The 21,117-nt window shown below is 33.9% G+C and overlaps 1 protein-coding gene across 2 annotated transcripts; it reads left to right on the top strand.

The window, feature by feature from the left end:
* Nucleotides 1–116: 116 nt before the first annotated feature.
* On the top strand, nucleotides 117–20,845 carry LOC128160538 (transmembrane protein 209-like). 2 transcript variants are annotated; one of them, XM_052823876.1, is made up of 16 exons: nucleotides 117–204; nucleotides 429–570; nucleotides 2,110–2,168; nucleotides 2,606–2,737; nucleotides 3,906–4,099; nucleotides 4,560–4,989; nucleotides 6,145–6,237; nucleotides 9,690–9,859; nucleotides 10,861–10,923; nucleotides 11,134–11,230; nucleotides 11,640–11,765; nucleotides 12,238–12,332; nucleotides 18,905–19,019; nucleotides 19,448–19,545; nucleotides 20,033–20,106; nucleotides 20,475–20,845. In XM_052823876.1, the coding sequence occupies exons 2-16, from the start codon at nucleotides 434–436 to the stop codon at nucleotides 20,524–20,526; spliced, it is 1,935 nt and encodes a 644-aa protein (XP_052679836.1). In that variant the 5' UTR covers nucleotides 117–204; nucleotides 429–433; the 3' UTR covers nucleotides 20,527–20,845. The 2 variants fall into 2 exon arrangements, with proteins under 2 accessions (XP_052679836.1, XP_052679837.1); XM_052823877.1 differs by having other exon boundaries at nucleotides 185–325.
* Nucleotides 20,846–21,117: the final 272 nt, after the last annotated feature.

Below are 21,117 nucleotides of genomic sequence, written 5' to 3'. Positions count from 1 at the left end.
TTTTAAGAAAATATCCTCATATTTTAATTTAAACATGTTTATCATATCAATTAAAACATGCAGTTTTTAATTTCAGAATTATATTTCTAAGTGTTTAACATTTTCCAAATATATCAGAACATTACATTTTTGTATATTTTGAAAAAAGTGTTCTGCGGAAGTGTACAAATTGAAAGTTTGGCGTGTATGGAAAGAGAGCGCGCTGTAAGATGTTTATCACGTTAAAAACTTTCCATTCTTTTATTGTGAGATTGAAATGCCAAAAAATAATTTCATTATTCAGTTTCCACACTTTTATCTGTTAAAAATTATTTGCATTAATACAGTACGTATGATTTGTTCACGCAGTTTCATGATCATCATGATTATTTTCTATAATTTCACGCATTATTCATAAGATAGTTTGTGACAAGGGTTAACAATTACAGAAAGGATGGTGAAAATCGGAACCTTTTTTGACCCCGTGGTATGGCAGACGTGGAATAAACAGCAGACATGGAGACAAGCCAGATCCTCCCTGATGTGGAGTCTAGTCAACCTCTGCCTGGCTGTTCTGATGTACCTAGAACTGTAAGAACTGGAGTAATCTCTCTTCACCTTAACTTAATTATAGAAGAATGTTGATAGCGAGATCATTTAATAGAGAAGCAGAATCCTAGACTGTTTCTTTCTTCTAGCCGGCTGCTAATATTAATATTGTAACATATCGAGGGGTCTGTACCTATACTCTGTCCCGAGTTTTTGCTTCCACCACTTTTTGCTTGATATTTTAATAATAGTAAATACCTTTGTGCTCAAACTACGTTCATCCACTAATATGAAAAATGTCCAGATTATCTGTTTTGAAACGCCCCCTCTACCGCTTCAAGTTTCAATACACATCCAAAAATTGAAAGTCTACGGATATTTTGCATTGCATCAGCCATTTATAAGCCTGGATGATAATGTTAGAAATTTGCGCGATGTATTCCGAGTGCATTCCGAATGGAAAAAAGATGTAAACATTTCCCATTACAAATCTCCGTAAGGAATCTGTTTTAGTTCCTGTGAATTTTTCCGAGTGAAAGTAGATAATGTGTCAATGAAATTATCTTGGAAAATATCCCTTTCAAATATTTCAATTGCACTTCTTTCACAGGTATGTGTATTTTTAATAAAAATCGTCCAAATGTGCTGCATAAATATCTTGGGACAGACTATAGTCAATTCTAAGGTCTGGAGGTTGAATATAAAAATATAAAATAATAATATTTTTCCTCTCTAATATGATTGGTGATAACAATTGGCCTACAAATATTAACAAAAAGGCCTTCCCTAACTTGGGGCAAAATCAAAAAATGGATACAGTCGGCCGGGAATGAAACTTGATAAATACCAAGAGGTAAACACTATTAATGCCTTATTCAGGTGGTAGTGAATACCTTCCACACGCTCTAGCTACTAGTATATAATCTACTTAAGAGGTAAACCCTCAGCAGAGGTAGTCACTGTGTTAACGCCCTATGTAGGATGGACAGTGTACTACCTCTAACTAAAGCGTATCCCTTCCCTAATACCTCTCTCAAGGCAACCCACCTACCAAAACCGTACATTAGTCTCCCTTCCCCCAAATTAATAAGGCAAAGGTTAGCCTTTATAATGTTGATGTTCAGGAAAACTATGATTCCACAATCGAAAATCTGACTAAAAAAAGTGCGTATGAAGATAAGAGCTGTAGCTCTACCAGAAAATTCAGGTTAATTGACTGAATGTATGCAGTCTGTCAACCTAAATTTCCTGTAAAACTACAGTTCTGCAGCCAATGAATATTTTGAAAGTAATGGATCTAGTCAAATTAAGTATTTGTTTGCTCCTATTGTATGGTGCAGACAAAGACACACAATACTCAATGATTCAATTGTCTTTTGTAATGCTTTTTGGATATCTTCTATATATCCTTTCTATTCATTGTAATAAAAAAATTGATATACATTTCATCATTTTTGTTAAATGATTTTATTCAAATGATATCAGAAAACATGCAAAAGATTTGTTCTAAATACATTCATAGATGAAATTTGGATTATTCAGTGAATATGCATAAATGTTTTTTTTCTCTAATTTTGATAGAACCATATTTGCTGTGAGGGCCCATTTTGACTTGAAAACACACATACTTTGGTATATAGGTAAGTCATTAACTTTTTGGCATTCAGCATGAGCTTTGCCAGCATATTGCTATTAAACTGTGCTGAAATTTATTCTATATACAATCATAAACTTTTTGTTCACCAACAAAGTTGCATTCCTAGAACATAAGAGATTTTCTCTCTTTTGGTGTGTTACTCTTTATTATCATTACTCTTTACAATCCTTACTGTTTAGCTCTGTTACTATTACTGTTGCTCTCAGTACTCTGATTATTCTCAAAAGGTGGAGTTATTTACCCTGTTACTTTATACAATATTTTGTATACTCTCATGACTTTGATTATATTCAGAATGTGGAGTAGCCTTGTTACTGTTTACAATATTTTGTAGTACTCCCAGGACTTTGATTATTTTCAGAATGTGGAGTAGCCTTGTTGCTGTATATGTAGCACTCTCAGTACTTTGATTATTTTCAGAATGTGGAGTAGCCCTGTTGCTGTTGCTAAACACGGTGTTCCATTTCTGTCTGTATCTACGACCTTACGTATCCTCCACCTCCGTGGACATGACCCCCGCACAGAAAAAGCTACTCGCCATCAAAGACACAGGTCAGTGCAATGTTTTCCATGAACTTAATTTTTTAAGGCCTTAATTCACAGTTTCAGTGTTTAATGAATTGCATTCTTGATAATACGTGTTTCTTTTTTCTTGCTTTGAATATTGAATTTGTCTAAGACTTACATTTAACTGTTAAAAGTCCATTTCTGCATATTGATTTTATATACAATGTATTAAGTTTATATTCAACTTCTTATTTAATGTGACAAGAGGAACTTTCCATGCATTTTATACTATTGTGTTATATATACAGGTAAAGGATAATATGGTTTTTCTAAATCATTTCACTTAACCTATGTGTATTTTTAAGATGTGTGCTTGATACACGGACAAAATTGACATATTTTCTAAGCATTTTGGTGATTTCATTCCTATTTGATCTCCCTTGTTAGAATTAGAAGAGTTCAATTAAACGGTGTATAGCTGTTTTGTACCACGGCAGAATGTTATCCATCTGGAACAAAATGGTGTTTCAAACCGATGTCAGACATGTGATGATGTACATGTAGCATTCCACCTTAACAGTATTTATGAAATTAATGGCGGTTGCCATGTTCGATAGAAATTAGTGGAAAATGTTTGCATATTTTGCCTACATATGGAACATACCCGCTATGTAAATATAGTTGTCTATGTATTTGTAATGTGTTTATATTAGTTATGGATATATAAGGTCGTTTCCATGTAAGATAAGAATTCCGCTTTTGTACAACAACCTCTTTAGTCAATAGCAAGTTCTCCATCTCAACAACAGCTATTACCCTTGGCTGTGCTTCTAGAAAAGTTTCTGTTTCAGGGACAAATAACTTACTTTTGTCCTCATAGCCAGTAAATAGGTACATGTAGATAATGTTTCCTTTCACCCTGTGACTTAAACTTTCCCAACATGGATATTTTTCTGTGATGGCAAAATGTTGATATCAAAACATTTGATTGGCTTTGTTAGTGCAGTGGTTAAGGCATCAGAATACTAACCTTCAGATCCCAATTTGAATTAATATTTACTTTTATTGCACAAATATATTAAAAATATTTATCATACACATACTAGAATATCATATCTTTTTTAAAAAAATTACCAGTTTGCATTTGTTTGGTAAAACTTTTCACAAAACTGTGGAAGAACCTTAATGTTTTTGTGTTTATGTTTAATTGCAGATCATGGATTCAAGGTGTCCCCCAGGAAGTCGCCAGAGTCCCCCTCCAGTGAGAGAAGCCTGGTGTTCTCGGTGACCGCCCCCTCCCCCCAATCCAGCCCATCCAGCGGGAGACTGACCCCCACCAATCTGGGGGCCGGGGCCATCAACTACAGCAGTCATTCCATCAACCCGTCCCCCTACTCCTCCCCAGGGGTGAGTAACAGTAGTTGTTTTAAAATGACCCAACTGTAGTTGCTTGCTGAAAAAAGAAGTTTATTATTATCTTTTCCATTTAATAGTTTTCCATCTTAAATCAACAAGTATGGACTATTTCTAGGTTTTGGATGAACTGTTTCCCCAGTTTTTGAAAATCTTCTACCCTACATCAAGCTGTAGTAGTAGATTAGGTAATAAAACAATTATTATATGCCTAATTGGGAAAATAGGTTGGGGAGCTGTTCCTGGAATTTGTTCTCCAACAATTCCTCAGGTCTTTTCTCCTGCCGTTGGACAATAGTTCAGACTGTTTCCCTTCAAGGCCTGAAATAATTGTATATACATTATTGTATGAAGGAAAAAATCAACCTCTCTTCTGTTCCAGTCACATTCAGAGCCATGGACTCCGAGTTGTCATTGAAATGTTATATTGTTAAGTAAACATTTTTTTTTTCAGGGATCCCCAGGTGGAAACATTGGAACCTCCTTCTCCCAGTTTTCTCCAAGCATGTACAGTCCAAACTTATCGGGATACAGTCCCAATGTGTCTGGTTACAGTCCTCAACTAGCAGGATATGGTCCAAACCTATCCGGACATGCCCTGAATTTATCAGGCTATAGTTCCAATCTATCTGGATACAGCCCAAACTTATCCACTTACAGTCCCAATATGTCCGGATACAATCCAAACATATCCAGCTTTAGTCCAGGAACAGTGTACACGCCAAGTCCTAATGTATCTGGATTTTCTCCCTATGTGACAGGGTATTCTCCAAACCTATCTGGATTCCCATCTGGATCTCCAGGAATGACACAGACAGGAATGGCAGACACCAGTGGGCTCAGATCCAGACACACATTGTCGCAAACCATGAAAAATGCTGCAGGTATGTTGTCGTCTGTTTACTTGCTCTTTTGAATAACTTTTACACTTATATGAAGCTGGACAGATTGAAGTATCCTGCTTGTGTGTTAGATAGTTTGAAAGGAGTTGCATACACAACTGAGATTAAAATTCACATGTTTGCTGAAGAGTACATTGTGTTTTGTTTAGATTTCATATTTTTTTCTTTCTTCAGCATGATTTGAAAATCACCTTATTGCAAAAGATGTCCTGTCATTTATACCTTATTTTCTAGTTAAACTTCTTTGATCGAAACTTACATTATGTGCATTGGTATATTGATATAAGCACTACTCAAATATTCTGTTCCTGATACTATGGAATTAAAAATGATTGATTGATAAAACAAAGACAGGGACAAAGAAAGATACATCTGTGATAAACTCCTCCATTCTTAAAATTTATGAAGACCGAAGTCCCATATTCTTTATAGGTAATTCAGACTATACATATATGTACTACAATGTATCACTCGGAACTACTCGGATGTCTCGCGCACTCGACATTAACCTCGAGGTTTGTATGGAGCGTAGCGGAATCAGCCGAGGATTGCCGATTGACAATGTATAATGCTGCAGTTATCTTTCTTTGTGCATTTTTGCACAATATTCAAGGATTGCATTTCAGTATCATTTTTTCCTGACAAGTTTTAATATGTATTTTTCATTTGAAGAATTTTATATTGATATAATATGTATAAAAAAAATCAGACATGTTTAATGCAAAAAATCAAACAATAATTCTGGCATATACCTAGCTCCGTAGTCCAAATGTAAATAAAGAAATATTATTGTGTTTTGCAGAAATTTCTTATGAAAAGTTTTAATTAAACATTTTCAAACTATATAGCATCTTCACTTCACTTAGATTTCATGTGAAAATATGTGTTATTGTTCATACAAATTTCACTTAACAGTATAACAGTACTTCAGATGGACATGTTTTCTTGATTTTTTTCAATCAGACTTTTCAATTTTGCACATACCTGTTAACAGTGCATGTATGTGATTTTTCAGTTGTTTAATGTTTCAATATTTATATTTCTATTGGTATGTTTTTATTTCAGAGTAACATGTAATAATTTTATGATTATGTTGATATGTCAGCATTTTAATTTCTGTGGGTATGTTTGTTACAGCCTCCTCGTCGTTTGATAGAATCACTGACCTTCACTCACTGAGCAAGTACCTGCGAGAACAGGACGAGAAAGAGTATATCAAGTCAGCTCTCAGTAAGTCACGGTCCTCTCCTACTGTGTTGTTAATTACCCTGATATATGTCCTGTGCTATTAATTACCCTGATATATGTCCTGTGCTATTAATTACCCTAATATATGTCCTGTTCTATTAGGCCACATAAAATTAAATCTCTGGTTCTCAGGCCAAATTTTCCAAAATTAGATGAGGGAGGGAGGCTTTTTTTTTTCTTTTTTTTTGTTAAAAAAAGAGATGAGGGAGGCTTTTTTTTATTTGGGAAAGAAATTTTAATAACTACCTACAATTTAAAAAAAACAAGATTTTCTTTATTCAAGCAGCTGTTTTATTATTTAATAAGGATAGCTATTAAATATTTTAACAGATAAAAAAAACCCCACATTTATGTTTGAAAATACAGTCCAACTTTCAAAGTACAACAATGATATTTAATATTTAGATCAAATGGAAAAACATTTATTTTTTTTAAAAGTGAACTATTTGTTTTCATTTTGTCTGCTTCTTTGCTCTGAAGCTTTGAACATCCTTCCGTTTTTACAAAGCTGTCGTTGTGAAACAACACAATCATGACATATTGGGTACTGTCCATCTTCTGTATCTTGTGTCAAACAGTGATAGCATATTGGGGGAAATACACCAGAGCTGTACCGTATATACTCGCCTATAAGTATTGTTCGCCTATAAGTCGGTTGCCATTTTTCATGTTTATTTTCAAGATTTTGCCATTGACCCTCTTATAAGTCGGGTAATTTTTTTTGGATAATCAGTCTACAGATTGCCAATCAAATAAGCACATTTTATCAAGCATGACTATATTCTAGATAAAAAAAATTGGTGTTTGACCCCTCTGTTATCATTTCTAGATGCAATGCATTTTAAAAGTGTTGTGTTCAGTTAAGACATCTATCCTGGATGAATAACTTTCGATTTTGGACGCCATTTTTTTTTTATTGATACACTGATGAAAACTTGGTGTAAGCTATAAAAATATTTAAAATACTATTGAAAATAAAATGATAGTGATTTTGATCCCCTGTTGACTGGTTAAGATGGTATAGCCACTTTTAAAAGTGATGTGTTAGCTTGTGTTGTTTTAGGTGACATGCCACCTACAGCCACCAATATAGCTATTATCACCTCATGTGTAATTTATTATGAATAAATATAAAACGATCTTTATTTTTTTTTAAACAGACCAGCAATTATTCTTGTGTTTTATTCTTTAAGTATAAAACAGAAATTGCTGTTTTGTAATCCCACTAGATCGCTTTTAGACGCCATGTTTTTTAATAGTTTTCTGTAAACAGAGTTATCTTTCTTGAAGTTTGTAACTTACGATTTTGGACGCCATTATATTTTTTAAACACTCATTACAACTAGATTATAGCTCAAAAACTATTTTAAATGCTACTGCAAAAAAAATGACAGTGATTTTATCCCCTATTGACTGATTAGGGTTGGTAATTAGCCTCCTAAACTCGGTGTTGGCTTGTGTTGTTTTAAGTACAGTTATACCTACAGCTATTATCACCTCAGGCGTAAATAATTGCCTGTTTAAATAAAATATACTATTAAATACACCTTGTTCATATTTTAAGAAATACAGTTGAAACTTTCAATGTATTTATTAAGTGTTTATCTTTTTAGTAATTAAAAAATAAAAATGTCAAGTATAGGGATCGCAAGTCAAAAGTTGGAAGCAAAATGGCACCCAAAAACAAAGTTTTACTCAGTGGAAAAATTATCTGATTGTATGTCAAGCCTATAAGTCGGACCCCTACTTTTTATTCAAATTTCTACTCCCAAAATACCGACTTATAAGCGAGTATATACGGTACATGTAGTAGGGGGTCTCAATTGGAGATGCACAGGCTAAATTTGATCTCATATAAACTTTCTACAATGGGGCGAATATTGAGGGTGCTTTCTCAGGATTATTAGGTTCTAATTCCTGAAGTTCAGATCAACATGAAAACTGATAAAGTCCAATGATTTTTGTAAGCAAGGTACTTTCTTGGGCATCAAGTTTAGTAGCACTATATAACTTAGCCTAAGACTCTGGGTTTCGGGCAATCTATGCAGGTTCCCATTTGTTTCACTGTTTTGCAGTCTGAGCAGATAGACTAAATTGAATTCCATGTCTGCTTGCAGTTGATTGTGCTCATTTTGATGATAAAGAAGGACAATGTTCCTCTTTAGTATTGGTTCAAAAACCTCACTGAACTCCTTGTAGTGTCCTTCTTCTCCTTTAATAAATGACAGTCATTTAAAAATAAAGAAAAATATCAATCCACTTTACAAAACGTAAAATGACATATTTGATGTTTACTCTAAAATACCTGGCACTGGATCAGGAAAGTTGTGTAACTGGCTAGAGATATCATTATGCAATCTCGGGGCCAATTATATCCGACAGTTACTGGGACCACATTTCTTCACAGTTAACTTGAGTTAAGAAGTAAGTCCTGAATACACAGTAGATATCATTAAACCCCGCAAGTTTATAATGGTTAAAATCGTGGCGTCCAAACCGTTCTTGTGTTTGCCAACTGACAAAGAAACGAAGGCACCAAGTAATTTTTCTGGGGAGGTCCAACTTTTCCAATCGAATTTTATCGATTTCACGCCCTCGTACAGGTTTAACAGACAACATCCATCGGAAAAGCTCTCAATTATATTCCACGGTAGAATGGCGGATACAAATCGAAACAGCAGACATTTTGATTCGTTTTAAGTCCAAAATTTCCATCGACCCCATTTTTACTAGTATCGTCTATATCATCGGGAGGTTTGGATCATAAAGTTTTTACTTGCGAAAATAAGCAACTTTAGTTAATGATTAAGACTACACCGGAAGCTGCGTATTAGAAACAAAAGTAAAACTATATGCAAACCGAAAGCGGAAACTTTTTTTTTCCGGATAGGTCTCCGCATTATCAACTTTTTATTTTATTGAAAATGCAATAAAATTTGCAATGCGGCACCCTCAAAACGGATGCGCGCGGGCCTGAGAACCGTAATTTCAATTTTATTTAGCCTTAATTACCCAAATATTTGTCCTAGAATTTAGTTTTTCTGTTGCTCTGTTTGATAAATAAAAAATACTGTAGACTCCTAAGATATGTATAATATCGCAAGAAGCAGGTCTCAAATTTTTAAAAATTTTTCCGACAGATGGAAGCAAAATGAAAAAATAATTCCAGTTTTGCGATTTTTGTATTCTCGCGATTTCATGCAAAAGTTGAGTTGCAGAATTGAGCACTGGTTCTCGTGTGAAATAAGGAATTTACAATAATTTTTTTTCTCTTCCTTCCTTCAAACTTTTGAACTGTATATAATAAGTGTAAGATATACTATTAATTCTTGGACCAGCAAGTGATGATTGAAACAAAATCATGTTGAGGATTTACCACTTTAAAAAATATTTTTTGAATTTCAAAGCATTCACCAATATTGTGTTATTAACAGGTTCCCCAGAAAATTCTGGTGGATCTTCGTTTTGGAACTATGGGAGAACGGCCATGGATTACACTCACGTCCTGAAAAAATATGTGTACCAGCTGGCGAGTCGATCGCCTCACTCCCTCACCACTACCAACAACGACAACGACCAATCAAATTCCTACAACGGGGAAGATGTAAGTTTCAGCCAGATTATTGTTTTATTCCGACTGTCACATGCTTATGCTGTAGCATTAAAGAGGGTCATGAAATAAACGTATATATGTACACTTATGAAAAATTATGAAGCATAATGATGACGAATGTATATTTGGTCATACTTTTTTTTAGCCATTTCAAATCATAATTGGTCACAAATGAATGTATTTTAAATTCGGTCATTATGTCAGGGCTGTTTTTGTTTTGTTTCATTATATATACATGGTTTGGTATTTTATTGGAGTTGTGGATAGGGGGCTGACAGATTGAGCAACACTCTCTTATGAGCTAATGGCCTAAAGTAAATACTGGACCCACGCATTTGAAGGGCCATTATACTGTTGGTTTGTTAAGATTGTTGATAATTTTCATTAACCTACAGTACTGATCAGACTCAACCTATCAGAAAATAAAACCCAACTAAACCCTTTGTTTACTCCGGGTTTACTAGAGTGGACCCAGAGTAAACCCAAAGTAAATCCAGAGTGGACCCAGAGTAAACCCAAAGTAAACCCGATCAGAAGTATACCCCTGAAAGCAGACGCTTCATGTGTTTTCTGAATATACAAGGAAAATAAACCCCAACTAAACACTGGGTTAACTCTGGGTTTCCTCAGGGTTTACTAGAGTGGACCCAGAGTAAACCCAAGGTAAACCCGATCAGATGTAATCGCTGAAAGCAGACGCATTATGTGTATTTTGAATATACAACGGGCAGGAATTACAGGCAGTGAGTGCTAAGATAAAATACAGGTCTGCTTAACACTTCAGTGCGTACAGTTGACCCCAAAAGCAATTCTTGAGTAAACCCAAAGTTAACCCAAAAAGTAAACCCAGGGTTTAGTTAGGGTCTACTCTGGTCTTAGGATGGGTCTGATCGGTACAGTAGCCCCTGCATTTTGACAGAGCAAAAAAATTTGTAATGATATTGATGTATGAAATTTCAGCACCTGTTGAGATTGAATTTTTTTTTTTCCAGGTGTGGACTAAAAGAGGAGTGACAGAGGACGACCTCTTTTTGTGGGTCGAGCGGCTCAGAAAGGTTAGAAAAATAAATACATGTACGTGGTACAGTGTATGTATATTGATATAAAAAAGGGGCAATTTACTATAACTTACCAGTAGACTAAAAATATTGATTTGAAAAATATTTACAAAAAACTACCAAATTTTGAAAGTTATGATGGAGTATGATAATATACAATGTACATGTATTTTGATTTCTCTATGATTTTTTTTTTTGGTGATATAGTGGATATGTTTGACCATTGTATCACCCCTACGTAAGGAGATTGAAGAAGTGAATGCTGGATTACGTAGAATTGGGTCAGAGGAAACCGAAATTGGAGGTAAAACACACCCCTACTACTGGTACTTGTTATATTATTACAGGTTGTATTTTGAAACACATACGTTGTCTTGTGAATAGCAAAGTATCAAATTAAGCAAACATGTAAAGAGTGTTGTCCGTTTTGTATTAATTCAAAAGTTTGTACATGCTTTAGCATTGTACCATTTTATGTATGTTCACATGTGTGATTTAAATACTTATTTTTGCTATTATTTTCATTGAGAAAGACAAGGATTTACTTTTCTTTTATGAGCTCAGAAAAAAAATAGTGTATGTGGATATAACATTTAATAAAAAGTTAAAAGAAAAAAAAAATTAAGCAGTAATGTCTTTGGAAATCTATCATTTAATTATTTACGTGTAAAATTTGACAGTAAAATAATGATAATTTTGATGTGTCTTTGTAGAGGTGGGGGTCTCGACATTGAAGCAGCTGGCTCTGACGAAGGGCCCCTATGTACCCACCCTCAATGCCGTGGTGCCTTATCTGGATTTCTCCTCAAACCAGGAGTATCTAGTCAAGAGAATTAAAGGTATTGTGTACCAGTAGTAAACACACTGTACACTGTGGTTTCATTGAAACCAGTTAACTTTTCATTGATTTAGTTTTTGAGATGATCCATGAATTTACATGTAAATATTCATCGAAGTCCAATTTCTACATGATAACACATATAATTGATGAGATCATTGTCCACAAATTTCTGTATCCCTGCATTGTGATTTTCATTAAATTCATGAAAATTGATGTTCACAAATATTTGAAGAGACCATGTACCATATATACTACATAAGATTTGTATAACTTTTGTTGATATTTCTGGTGTTTAATGATGGAGATGTTGGGAATATTTTCGTTATTTATCACATATGTATTTATCCCTCAACATTAAATGCGATGTGTGTGTTTACACCCATGGAAAAAATATGTCAATATACAATGAAAATATATGATTTTATGCACATTAGAATAAGATGCTAGCTTACAGCCATTCTCTGTTACAGACTTAGGGAAGGATGGATGCATGGGAGAGTTTTGCTGGAACTCTGGGGGAGACTATGGCAAGGAATGGGGGGAGCACCTGCCCTCGGATGCTGCAGTATGTCTCTTCTGATATATTTCTTAAGATTGTTGTTTAAAAAAAAATTTTTAACAAGAGTTAAGGTTTTTAGCTCACCGAGACGAAGTCAGGGGGAGCTTATGCTATACCCTCGGCGTCCGGACCTGGTTAAAGTTTTTGTTGCAGGTCCTGTTTCCAAGCTATTACTTGTCCTATCTTCACCAAACTTGCATGGATGATGCATCTGGACCTACTTATGGACTTGAAAGACTTGGATGCTGAATCTTAATGCTAAATTTCAGATGCTGGAGGAGGTTAAGGTTGTTGGACCAGGTTAAAGTTTTTGTTGCAGGTGCCCTTTGATCCAATATCTAAGTTACTGCAGGTCCGTACTTCACCAAACTTGCATGGATGGTGTGTCTTATGATACTGATGCACCAGACAGGCTAAAGTGCTGAATCTGAGCTATAGGTTTCGGATGCTGGAGGAGGTTATGGTTTTTTGAGCTGGATAAAGTTTTTGTTGCAGGTGCCCTCTGATGATTATATCTTAGTTACTACTTGTCCTAACTTCACAAGACTTCCATGGATGGTGCGTCTTATGATACTGATGCACCTGACAGGCTTGAATGCTGAATCTGAGCCATAGGTTTTGGATGCTGGAGGAGGTTAAGGTTTTTAGAGCTGGTTAAAGTATTTGAAACAGGTGCCCTCTGATGATTATATCTTAGTTATTACTTGTCCTAACTTCACCAAACTTCCATGGATGGTGCGTCTTATGATACTGATGCACCTGACAGGCTTGAATGCTGAGTCTGAGCCATAGGTTTCGGATGCTGGAGGAGGTTAAGGTTTTTAGAGCTGGTTAAAGTATTTGAAACAGGTGCCCTCTGATGATTATATCTTAGTTATTACTTGTCCTAACTTCACCAAACTTCCATGGATGGTGCGTCTTATGATACTGATGCACCTGACAGGCTTGAATGCTGATTCTGAGCCATAGGTTTCAGATGCTGGATATGGTTAAGTTTTTTTGAACAGGTCACATGTTTAATAGATAATAGTACTATTTCAAACTTGCATTGTTGATTAAACTGTAATATGAATGAATCACAGAGGAAGCTTCAGATGCAGAGCTTGATCTCGATTATCAAGGATGCTAAAAAATATATCTTAGTTATTACAGGTCCTAAGTTCACCAAACTTGAATGGATGGTGTGTCTTATGATACAGATGCACCTGACAGGCTTGAATGCTGAATCTGAGCCATAGGTTGCTGATGCTGGAGCAGGTTAAGGTTTTAATTGCTAGTGCCCTCTGATGATGATATCTTAGTTATTACTGGTCTGAACTTCACCAAACTTGCATGGAGATGCGTCTTATGTATACTGATGCACCTGACAGGCTTGAATGCTGAATCTGAGCCATAGGTTTCGGATGCTGGATGAGGTTTAGTTTTTTTGGAACAGGTCACATGTTTTATAGATAATAGCTTGCATAGTTGATTTTACTATATTATAAATGAAACGCAGAGGTTGCTTCAGACGCAGAGCCTGATCTCCATTATCAAAGATGCTAATGAAATTTCCTACCTCACTCAAACCAGCTCGAAAGATAGATGTGTTTGTTGATAAATGATATAACATGATTCCTATGATATAGTATTGTATTGTATGACAAATTATTGTTTAATATGATACAATATAATATCTTATGTAATATTATAAAAAGTTATATTGATACGATATGATATTGTATCAATTTTTTTATATTTTATGTTATGATATTGTATCATGATGTCGTTATGTATAGTATTGTATATTATAATACAATATTGTATGATATTGTATTGTATTATTAATCTATTATTTTATCACATGATACTATTACATAAGATATTGCAAAATATAATATTGTATCCTATGATGCAATATTGTTTATTCTATAATATTGTATCATACAATATTGTATAATAAAATTATATGATATTAGTTTCTGTAATATAGAATTATATCGACACATGAAATTGTATAATATGATACTGTAATATTATATAATATCGTATCATACGATATTGTATAATATGATATTGGTTATTATATGATATATTATCACATCATATGAAATTGTATTGTATGAAATTGTAAAATGTATAATTGTGTGTGTATCATATGATACAATATGTATAATATTATATTGTATAATATAATATTTTACTTTTAATTATCACATAATATTGTATCATTTGATATGATACAATGTTGTATCAAATTATATTGTATTATATGATACAATATCATATTATGTATCAAAAATGATACAGTATCATACAATATCATACTATATTAGACAATCTAATATCATATGTTTCAATGTTATGATGTATTATGTAATATGATATTGTAATATAATACTATATTGTTTTATATATTATGATATTGTATTATTTGATCAAATACAATAACTTATAACACAATACAATGTCATATCATACCTTACAATATCATATCTCATCATTGTTTATTATGGTATTTTATTGTATTATATGATATATGTATCATAAATGTTGTAAATATGATAGGATGCAATATTTAATTTTATATTATTGTATTGAGTAACATATGAACATATGATTATCATACAATTTTTTAACAGATGATGTATGATATTGTGTCAAAACAGAATCCATGAATATCGAAGATCATAAAGTATGATTTTCATTTAATATGATAAAGGTGGTCTCATAAGGTGAAGTCTCATAAGGGTGATGTCTCGGTGAGCTTTGTAATCTGTGATTACCTGTGTTTTAGAGTTAAGAAAGTCTCATGGAGAAAGATCAAAAGTGGCAGCTGCTAGAATTTTCTGTTACTCAGCGAATTGCTAATCTTATTATTAAGCACATCTGTGCAGAGTTTGGAATTTGTTTTCATTTTTCAAATTTCCATCCATTTCTCTATACATTAAATGTAGCAATTTTTCTTGTTACATGTATATATTTTTAAAAGCTTTTTTATTAAAAAGACACCTTTTTCAAACATATTCTTATGCTCCTATGATACATGTACCACTGAAGTTAATTTCCAAAAATTATCAAGAAAGCTGAAATAAGGCCACATAAAATTAAATCTCTGGTTCTCAGGCCAAATTTTCCAAAATTAGATGAGGGAGGGAGGCTTTTTTTTTTCTTTTTTTTTGTTAAAAAAACAGATGAGGGAGGCTTTTTTTTATTTGGGAAAGAAATTTTAATAACTACCTACAATTTAAAAAAAACAAGATTTTCTTTATTCAAGCAGCTGTTTTATTATTTAATAAGGATAGCTATTAAATATTTTAACAGATAAAAAAACCCCCACATTTATGTTTGAAAATACAGTCCAACTTTCAAAGTACAACAATGATATTTAATATTTAGATCAAATGAAAAAACATTTATTTTTTTTTAAAGTGAACTATTTGTTTTCATTTTGTCTGCTTCTTTGCTCTGAAGCTTTGAACATCCTTCCGTTTTTACAAAGCTGTCGTTGTGAAACAACACAATCATGACATATTGGGTACTGTCCATCTTCTGTATCTTGTGTCAAACAGTGATAGCATATTGGGGGAAATACACCAGAGCTGTACCGTATATACTCGCCTATAAGTATTGTTCGCCTATAAGTCGGTTGCCATTTTTCATGTTTATTTTCAAGATTTTGCCATTGACCCTCTTATAAGTCGGGTAATTTTTTCTGGATAATCAGTCTACAGATTGCCAATCAAATAAGCACATTTTATCAAGCATGACTATATTCTAGATAAAAAATATTGGTGTTTGACCCCTCTGTTATCATTTCTAGATGCAATGCATTTTAAAAGTGTTGTGTTCAGTTAAGACATCTATCCTGGATGAATAACTTTCGATTTTGGACGCCATTTTTTTTTTATTGATACACTGATGAAAACTTGGTGTAAGCTATAAAAATATTTAAAATACTATTGAAAATAAAATGATAGTGATTTTGATCCCCTGTTGACTGGTTAAGATGGTATAGCCACTTTTAAAAGTGATGTGTTAGCTTGTGTTGTTTTAGGTGACATGCCACCTACAGCCACCAATATAGCTATTATCACCTCATGTGTAATTTATTATGAATAAATATAAAACGATCTTTATTTTTTTTTAAACAGACCAGCAATTATTCTTGTGTTTTATTCTTTAAGTATAAAACAGAAATTGCTGTTTTGTAATCCCACTAGATCGCTTTTAGACGCCATGTTTTTTAATAGTTTTCTGTAAACAGAGTTATCTTTGTTGAAGTTTGTAACTTACGATTTTGGACGCCATTATATTTTTTAAACACTCATTACAACTAGATTATAGCTCAAAAACTATTTTAAATGCTACTGCAAAAAAAATGACAGTGATTTTATCCCCTATTGACTGATTAGGGTTGGTAATTAGCCTCCTAAACTCGGTGTTGGCTTGTGTTGTTTTAAGTACAGTTATACCTACAGCTATTATCACCTCAGGCGTAAATAATTGCCTGTTTAAATAAAATATACTATTAAATACACCTTGTTCATATTTTAAGAAATACAGTTGAAACTTTCAATGTATTTATTAAGTGTTTATCTTTTTAGTAATTAAAAAATAAAAATGTCAAGTATAGGGATCGCAAGTCAAAAGTTGGAAGCAAAATGGCACCCAAAAACAAAGTTTTACTCAGTGGAAAAATTATCTGATTGTATGTCAAGCCTATAAGTCGGACCCCTACTTTTTATTCAAATTTCTACTCCCAAAATACCGACTTATAAGCGAGTATATACGGTACATGTAGTAGGGGGTCTCAATTGGAGATGCACAGGCTAAATTTGATCTCATATAAACTTTCTACAATGGGGCGAATATTGAGGGTGCTTTCTCAGGATTATTAGGTTCTAATTCCTGAAGTTCAGATCAACATGAAAACTGATAAAGTCCAATGATTTTTGTAAGCAAGGTACTTTCTTGGGCATCAAGTTTAGTAGCACTATATAACTTAGCCTAAGACTCTGGGTTTCGGGCAATCTATGCAGGTTCCCATTTGTTTCACTGTTTTGCAGTCTGAGCAGATAGACTAAATTGAATTCCATGTCTGCTTGCAGTTGATTGTGCTCATTTTGATGATAAAGAAGGACAATGTTCCTCTTTAGTATTGGTTCAAAAACCTCACTGAACTCCTTGTAGTGTCCTTCTTCTCCTTTAATAAATGACAGTCATTTAAAAATAAAGAAAAATATCAATCCACTTTACAAAACGTAAAATGACATATTTGATGTTTACTCTAAAATACCTGGCACTGGATCAGGAAAGTTGTGTAACTGGCTAGAGATATCATTATGCAATCTCGGGGCCAATTATATCCGACAGTTACTGGGACCACATTTCTTCACAGTTAACTTGAGTTAAGAAGTAAGTCCTGAATACACAGTAGATATCATTAAACCCCGCAAGTTTATAATGGTTAAAATCGTGGCGTCCAAACCGTTCTTGTGTTTGCCAACTGACAAAGAAACGAAGGCACCAAGTAATTTTTCTGGGGAGGTCCAACTTTTCCAATCGAATTTTATCGATTTCACGCCCTCGTACAGGTTTAACAGACAACATCCATCGGAAAAGCTCTCAATTATATTCCACGGTAGAATGGCGGATACAAATCGAAACAGCAGACATTTTGATTCGTTTTAAGTCCAAAATTTCCATCGACCCCATTTTTACTAGTATCGTCTATATCATCGGGAGGTTTGGATCATAAAGTTTTTACTTGCGAAAATAAGCAACTTAATGATTAAGACTACACCGGAAGCTGCGTATTAGAAACAAAAGTAAAACTATATGCAAACCGAAAGCGGAAACTTTTTTTTTCCGGATAGGTCTCCGCATTATCAACTTTTTATTTTATTGAAAATGCAATAAAATTTGCAATGCGGCACCCTCAAAACGGATGCGCGCGGGCCTGAGAACCGTAATTTCAATTTTATTTAGCCTAAACCTCTGGAATTGAACATGTTGAATCCAAGATCTGCCAAAATATTTGTATTGGAAATTTTCTCACCACTAGAGCAGTCAATTCATGACACAGGCTCTCAAATCTAAATATTGCTCGACAGTAATACATTGATGGTTTTCATGTGTATATCTTAACACATTTTTCAAAATTTTGTGAAATTCACTCGTAAACTTTTAGCCTAAATATGATTTAAAGAATTAGTTATTCAGACATTTCTAGACAGTTGTGCACTTAAAATTTTAATGTGTATTTTTGAAATGTTTTCAAAACAATGTGAAATGTGCTTTATATTATACTGTATACAGGGAATATTCACCCCATTTTATTTTCGCCCCATTCCTCCTCGTTGTCAGTGGGCGAATTTAAGACTGGGTGAATTCTAATATCTCAAATCAATTCATAGTCTGGATAAATTCAAGACGAGGCAAAACTGAAAGTGTAGAACAGCGAAAATTACATGGGGCTAAAATAACCCAGTATACAGAAATTATATTCTATTCATGAATTAAAGAATTAGTTATTCGGACTAGCCATGTATTTTTGACTCGATGTCTAGACTGAGCGTGCGATTTCTTTCTTTCAGCTGGTGATGCATTTATTCTGTACATATATGGACTCCAGGCTTCCTGCTCAGCCTAAATACCCCGACGGAAAAACTTTTACGTCGCAACATTTCATTAAGACACCAGATAAACCTAGTGAGTATACCAAGAGTTAAAAAAAAAAACAAGAATACTGTACACAGGGAAATATTTGCCTTTGATTTATTTCTGTCAATTTCACCCTCGTTGTCCGTTGAAGAATTAGAGGCTGGAGGAATTCCAAAGTCTCAAATTATTTCATTGCTAATACAACTGTGTATGGGAGAATTCAAGACGGGACGAAACTGTTTGCAAGTGTGAATGGGCGATACTACATGGTGAAAATAACCCTGTATTTGTGTGTGTGGGAGGGGGGGGGGAGGATGAAAGGAACAATGTAACTCATGTGAAGAACTGTTTTGTCCTGCATCAGTGTTTGTTCTGCAACTTCTGTAATTTGATTGGTTGATTTTGTCACCTGATCTTTTGGTTTGAATATGTGCCTGTAATGGCTGTTAACATTTTCCGTCAATTTTTTTTAACAGATTTGGACAAAGAGGACACAGTGTGTATATATCAGTCGTCCATAAGTCCGCCCCATTTCCAAGTCGTGATAGGGAAGACAGTTCATCAAATACCCAAAGTAAGATGGCGTCTGTGTATGGGATGAAATGTACCATATAGATTGTAATTTTGATGTGACTGTCTCAAATTTGGAAATTCAATCAGATTTAGTTACATCAATTCTTTTGGCGGTGATAATATTGACAGTTTTTTTTTCTCGAAAAATCCACTTTAATATTTCATATCAGCAATATATTTAAGTGTCTTCAGATTTGGTGATTTTGTTATTAAATGAAGGAAATAAGGATTCATTTTTTCTTATGTTTACATTTTAAATGCTGAATAGGAAATACCAAGTTAAAAATCTTAAGCTGAATGTTATAAACTCATGTGAACAAACTATGACTCCAAACCTAGCAGAATTGTGAGCTCTGAGTTTATTGGTTAATAAATCATATCTTATAATTTTTGGTAGATCTGATGGTTACTTTTGTTGACCGTCCAGCCAACTTAATCCTAAATGGAATCATTTTAAGTAATAAATGCATTGCTTTCCTGAATTATAGGGGAGAAATAACATGTTTCAAGCCGTACTGTTGTTTCTTCACCACATTGACACGAAGGAGCACGGAATGTTAGGGTGAGTACTCTGTAATGTGGAGTGTTATCCTGTTTGTACAAGGGATTTTTGTCCTGAGGTCACATCTAAAAATTAAAATGACACCTTAATGATGGGGAAATATTCTGCCATTTATTTATGTGAAAGAGAGAGAGAGAGAGAGAAATTGAGATTTTTACAAGAAGAGAAAGAGAGATTTTACAAGAAAAATAAACTGAAGTAAAGTTATAATAAACATGGATTTGAAAGCATTTACTTTGGTAAGGGCTAGTTTTCCATAGTTACCTTTCACCAATGCTCATGTTAACACCCATGCATAAAATACTAGTACATGTAGCTCTGAAATATCAAAATGCTTCAAATTCTGTGATAATATATCTGTTTTGTAGACGAGTCAACCTAGGAATGTCTGGTGTCAACATCACATGGATTTTCAAATGACAGGAAGACCGTGCCAAATAATTTCTGTTTTATCCGTCATCGGTCAGAAGGCTTAATATGTTACATGTAGGTTGATGGAGATAAACCTCATATCCGGGGTTGAGGATTTGACAAAAAAGATGGGGATAGCAAGAAAATGTGCCAAAGACCAGAAACAACCTGTTCAGCATGTCATTGTGGGGCTATTAGATTTGTTTCTTGGCAATGGATTTAAATGTTGTTGAAGTCCAAATGATCTCGATTCACTGCATTGTTTAATGCATTTATGTTGATGCATTGGGTTAAAGACACCTTTTCAAATAAATGATGCAGAAATTCATTTTGTCATTTTAGTTATTTTACCCCCGCAAACGAAGTTTAGGGGGGTATATTGGTTTCACCCTGTCCGTCTGTCCGTCCGTCCGTCCGTCCGTCCGTCTGTCTGTAGACGCAACTTTGTCCCCCCTATAGAATTTTTTATTACTGCATGGAACAGTTTGAAAATTTGTACATATGTTGAACACCATCTGAAGATGTGCACCTGCAAATTTTTTTAAGATCAGACAAGATTTAATGATTTTATGACAGTTTTCATTTTCCTTATTCTATATA

This window comes from Crassostrea angulata, chromosome 8 (genome assembly GCF_025612915.1).
Source record: "Crassostrea angulata isolate pt1a10 chromosome 8, ASM2561291v2, whole genome shotgun sequence".
NCBI lineage: Eukaryota > Metazoa > Mollusca > Bivalvia > Ostreida > Ostreidae > Magallana > Magallana angulata.
This window is presented reverse-complemented; position numbering and strand designations above follow the sequence as displayed.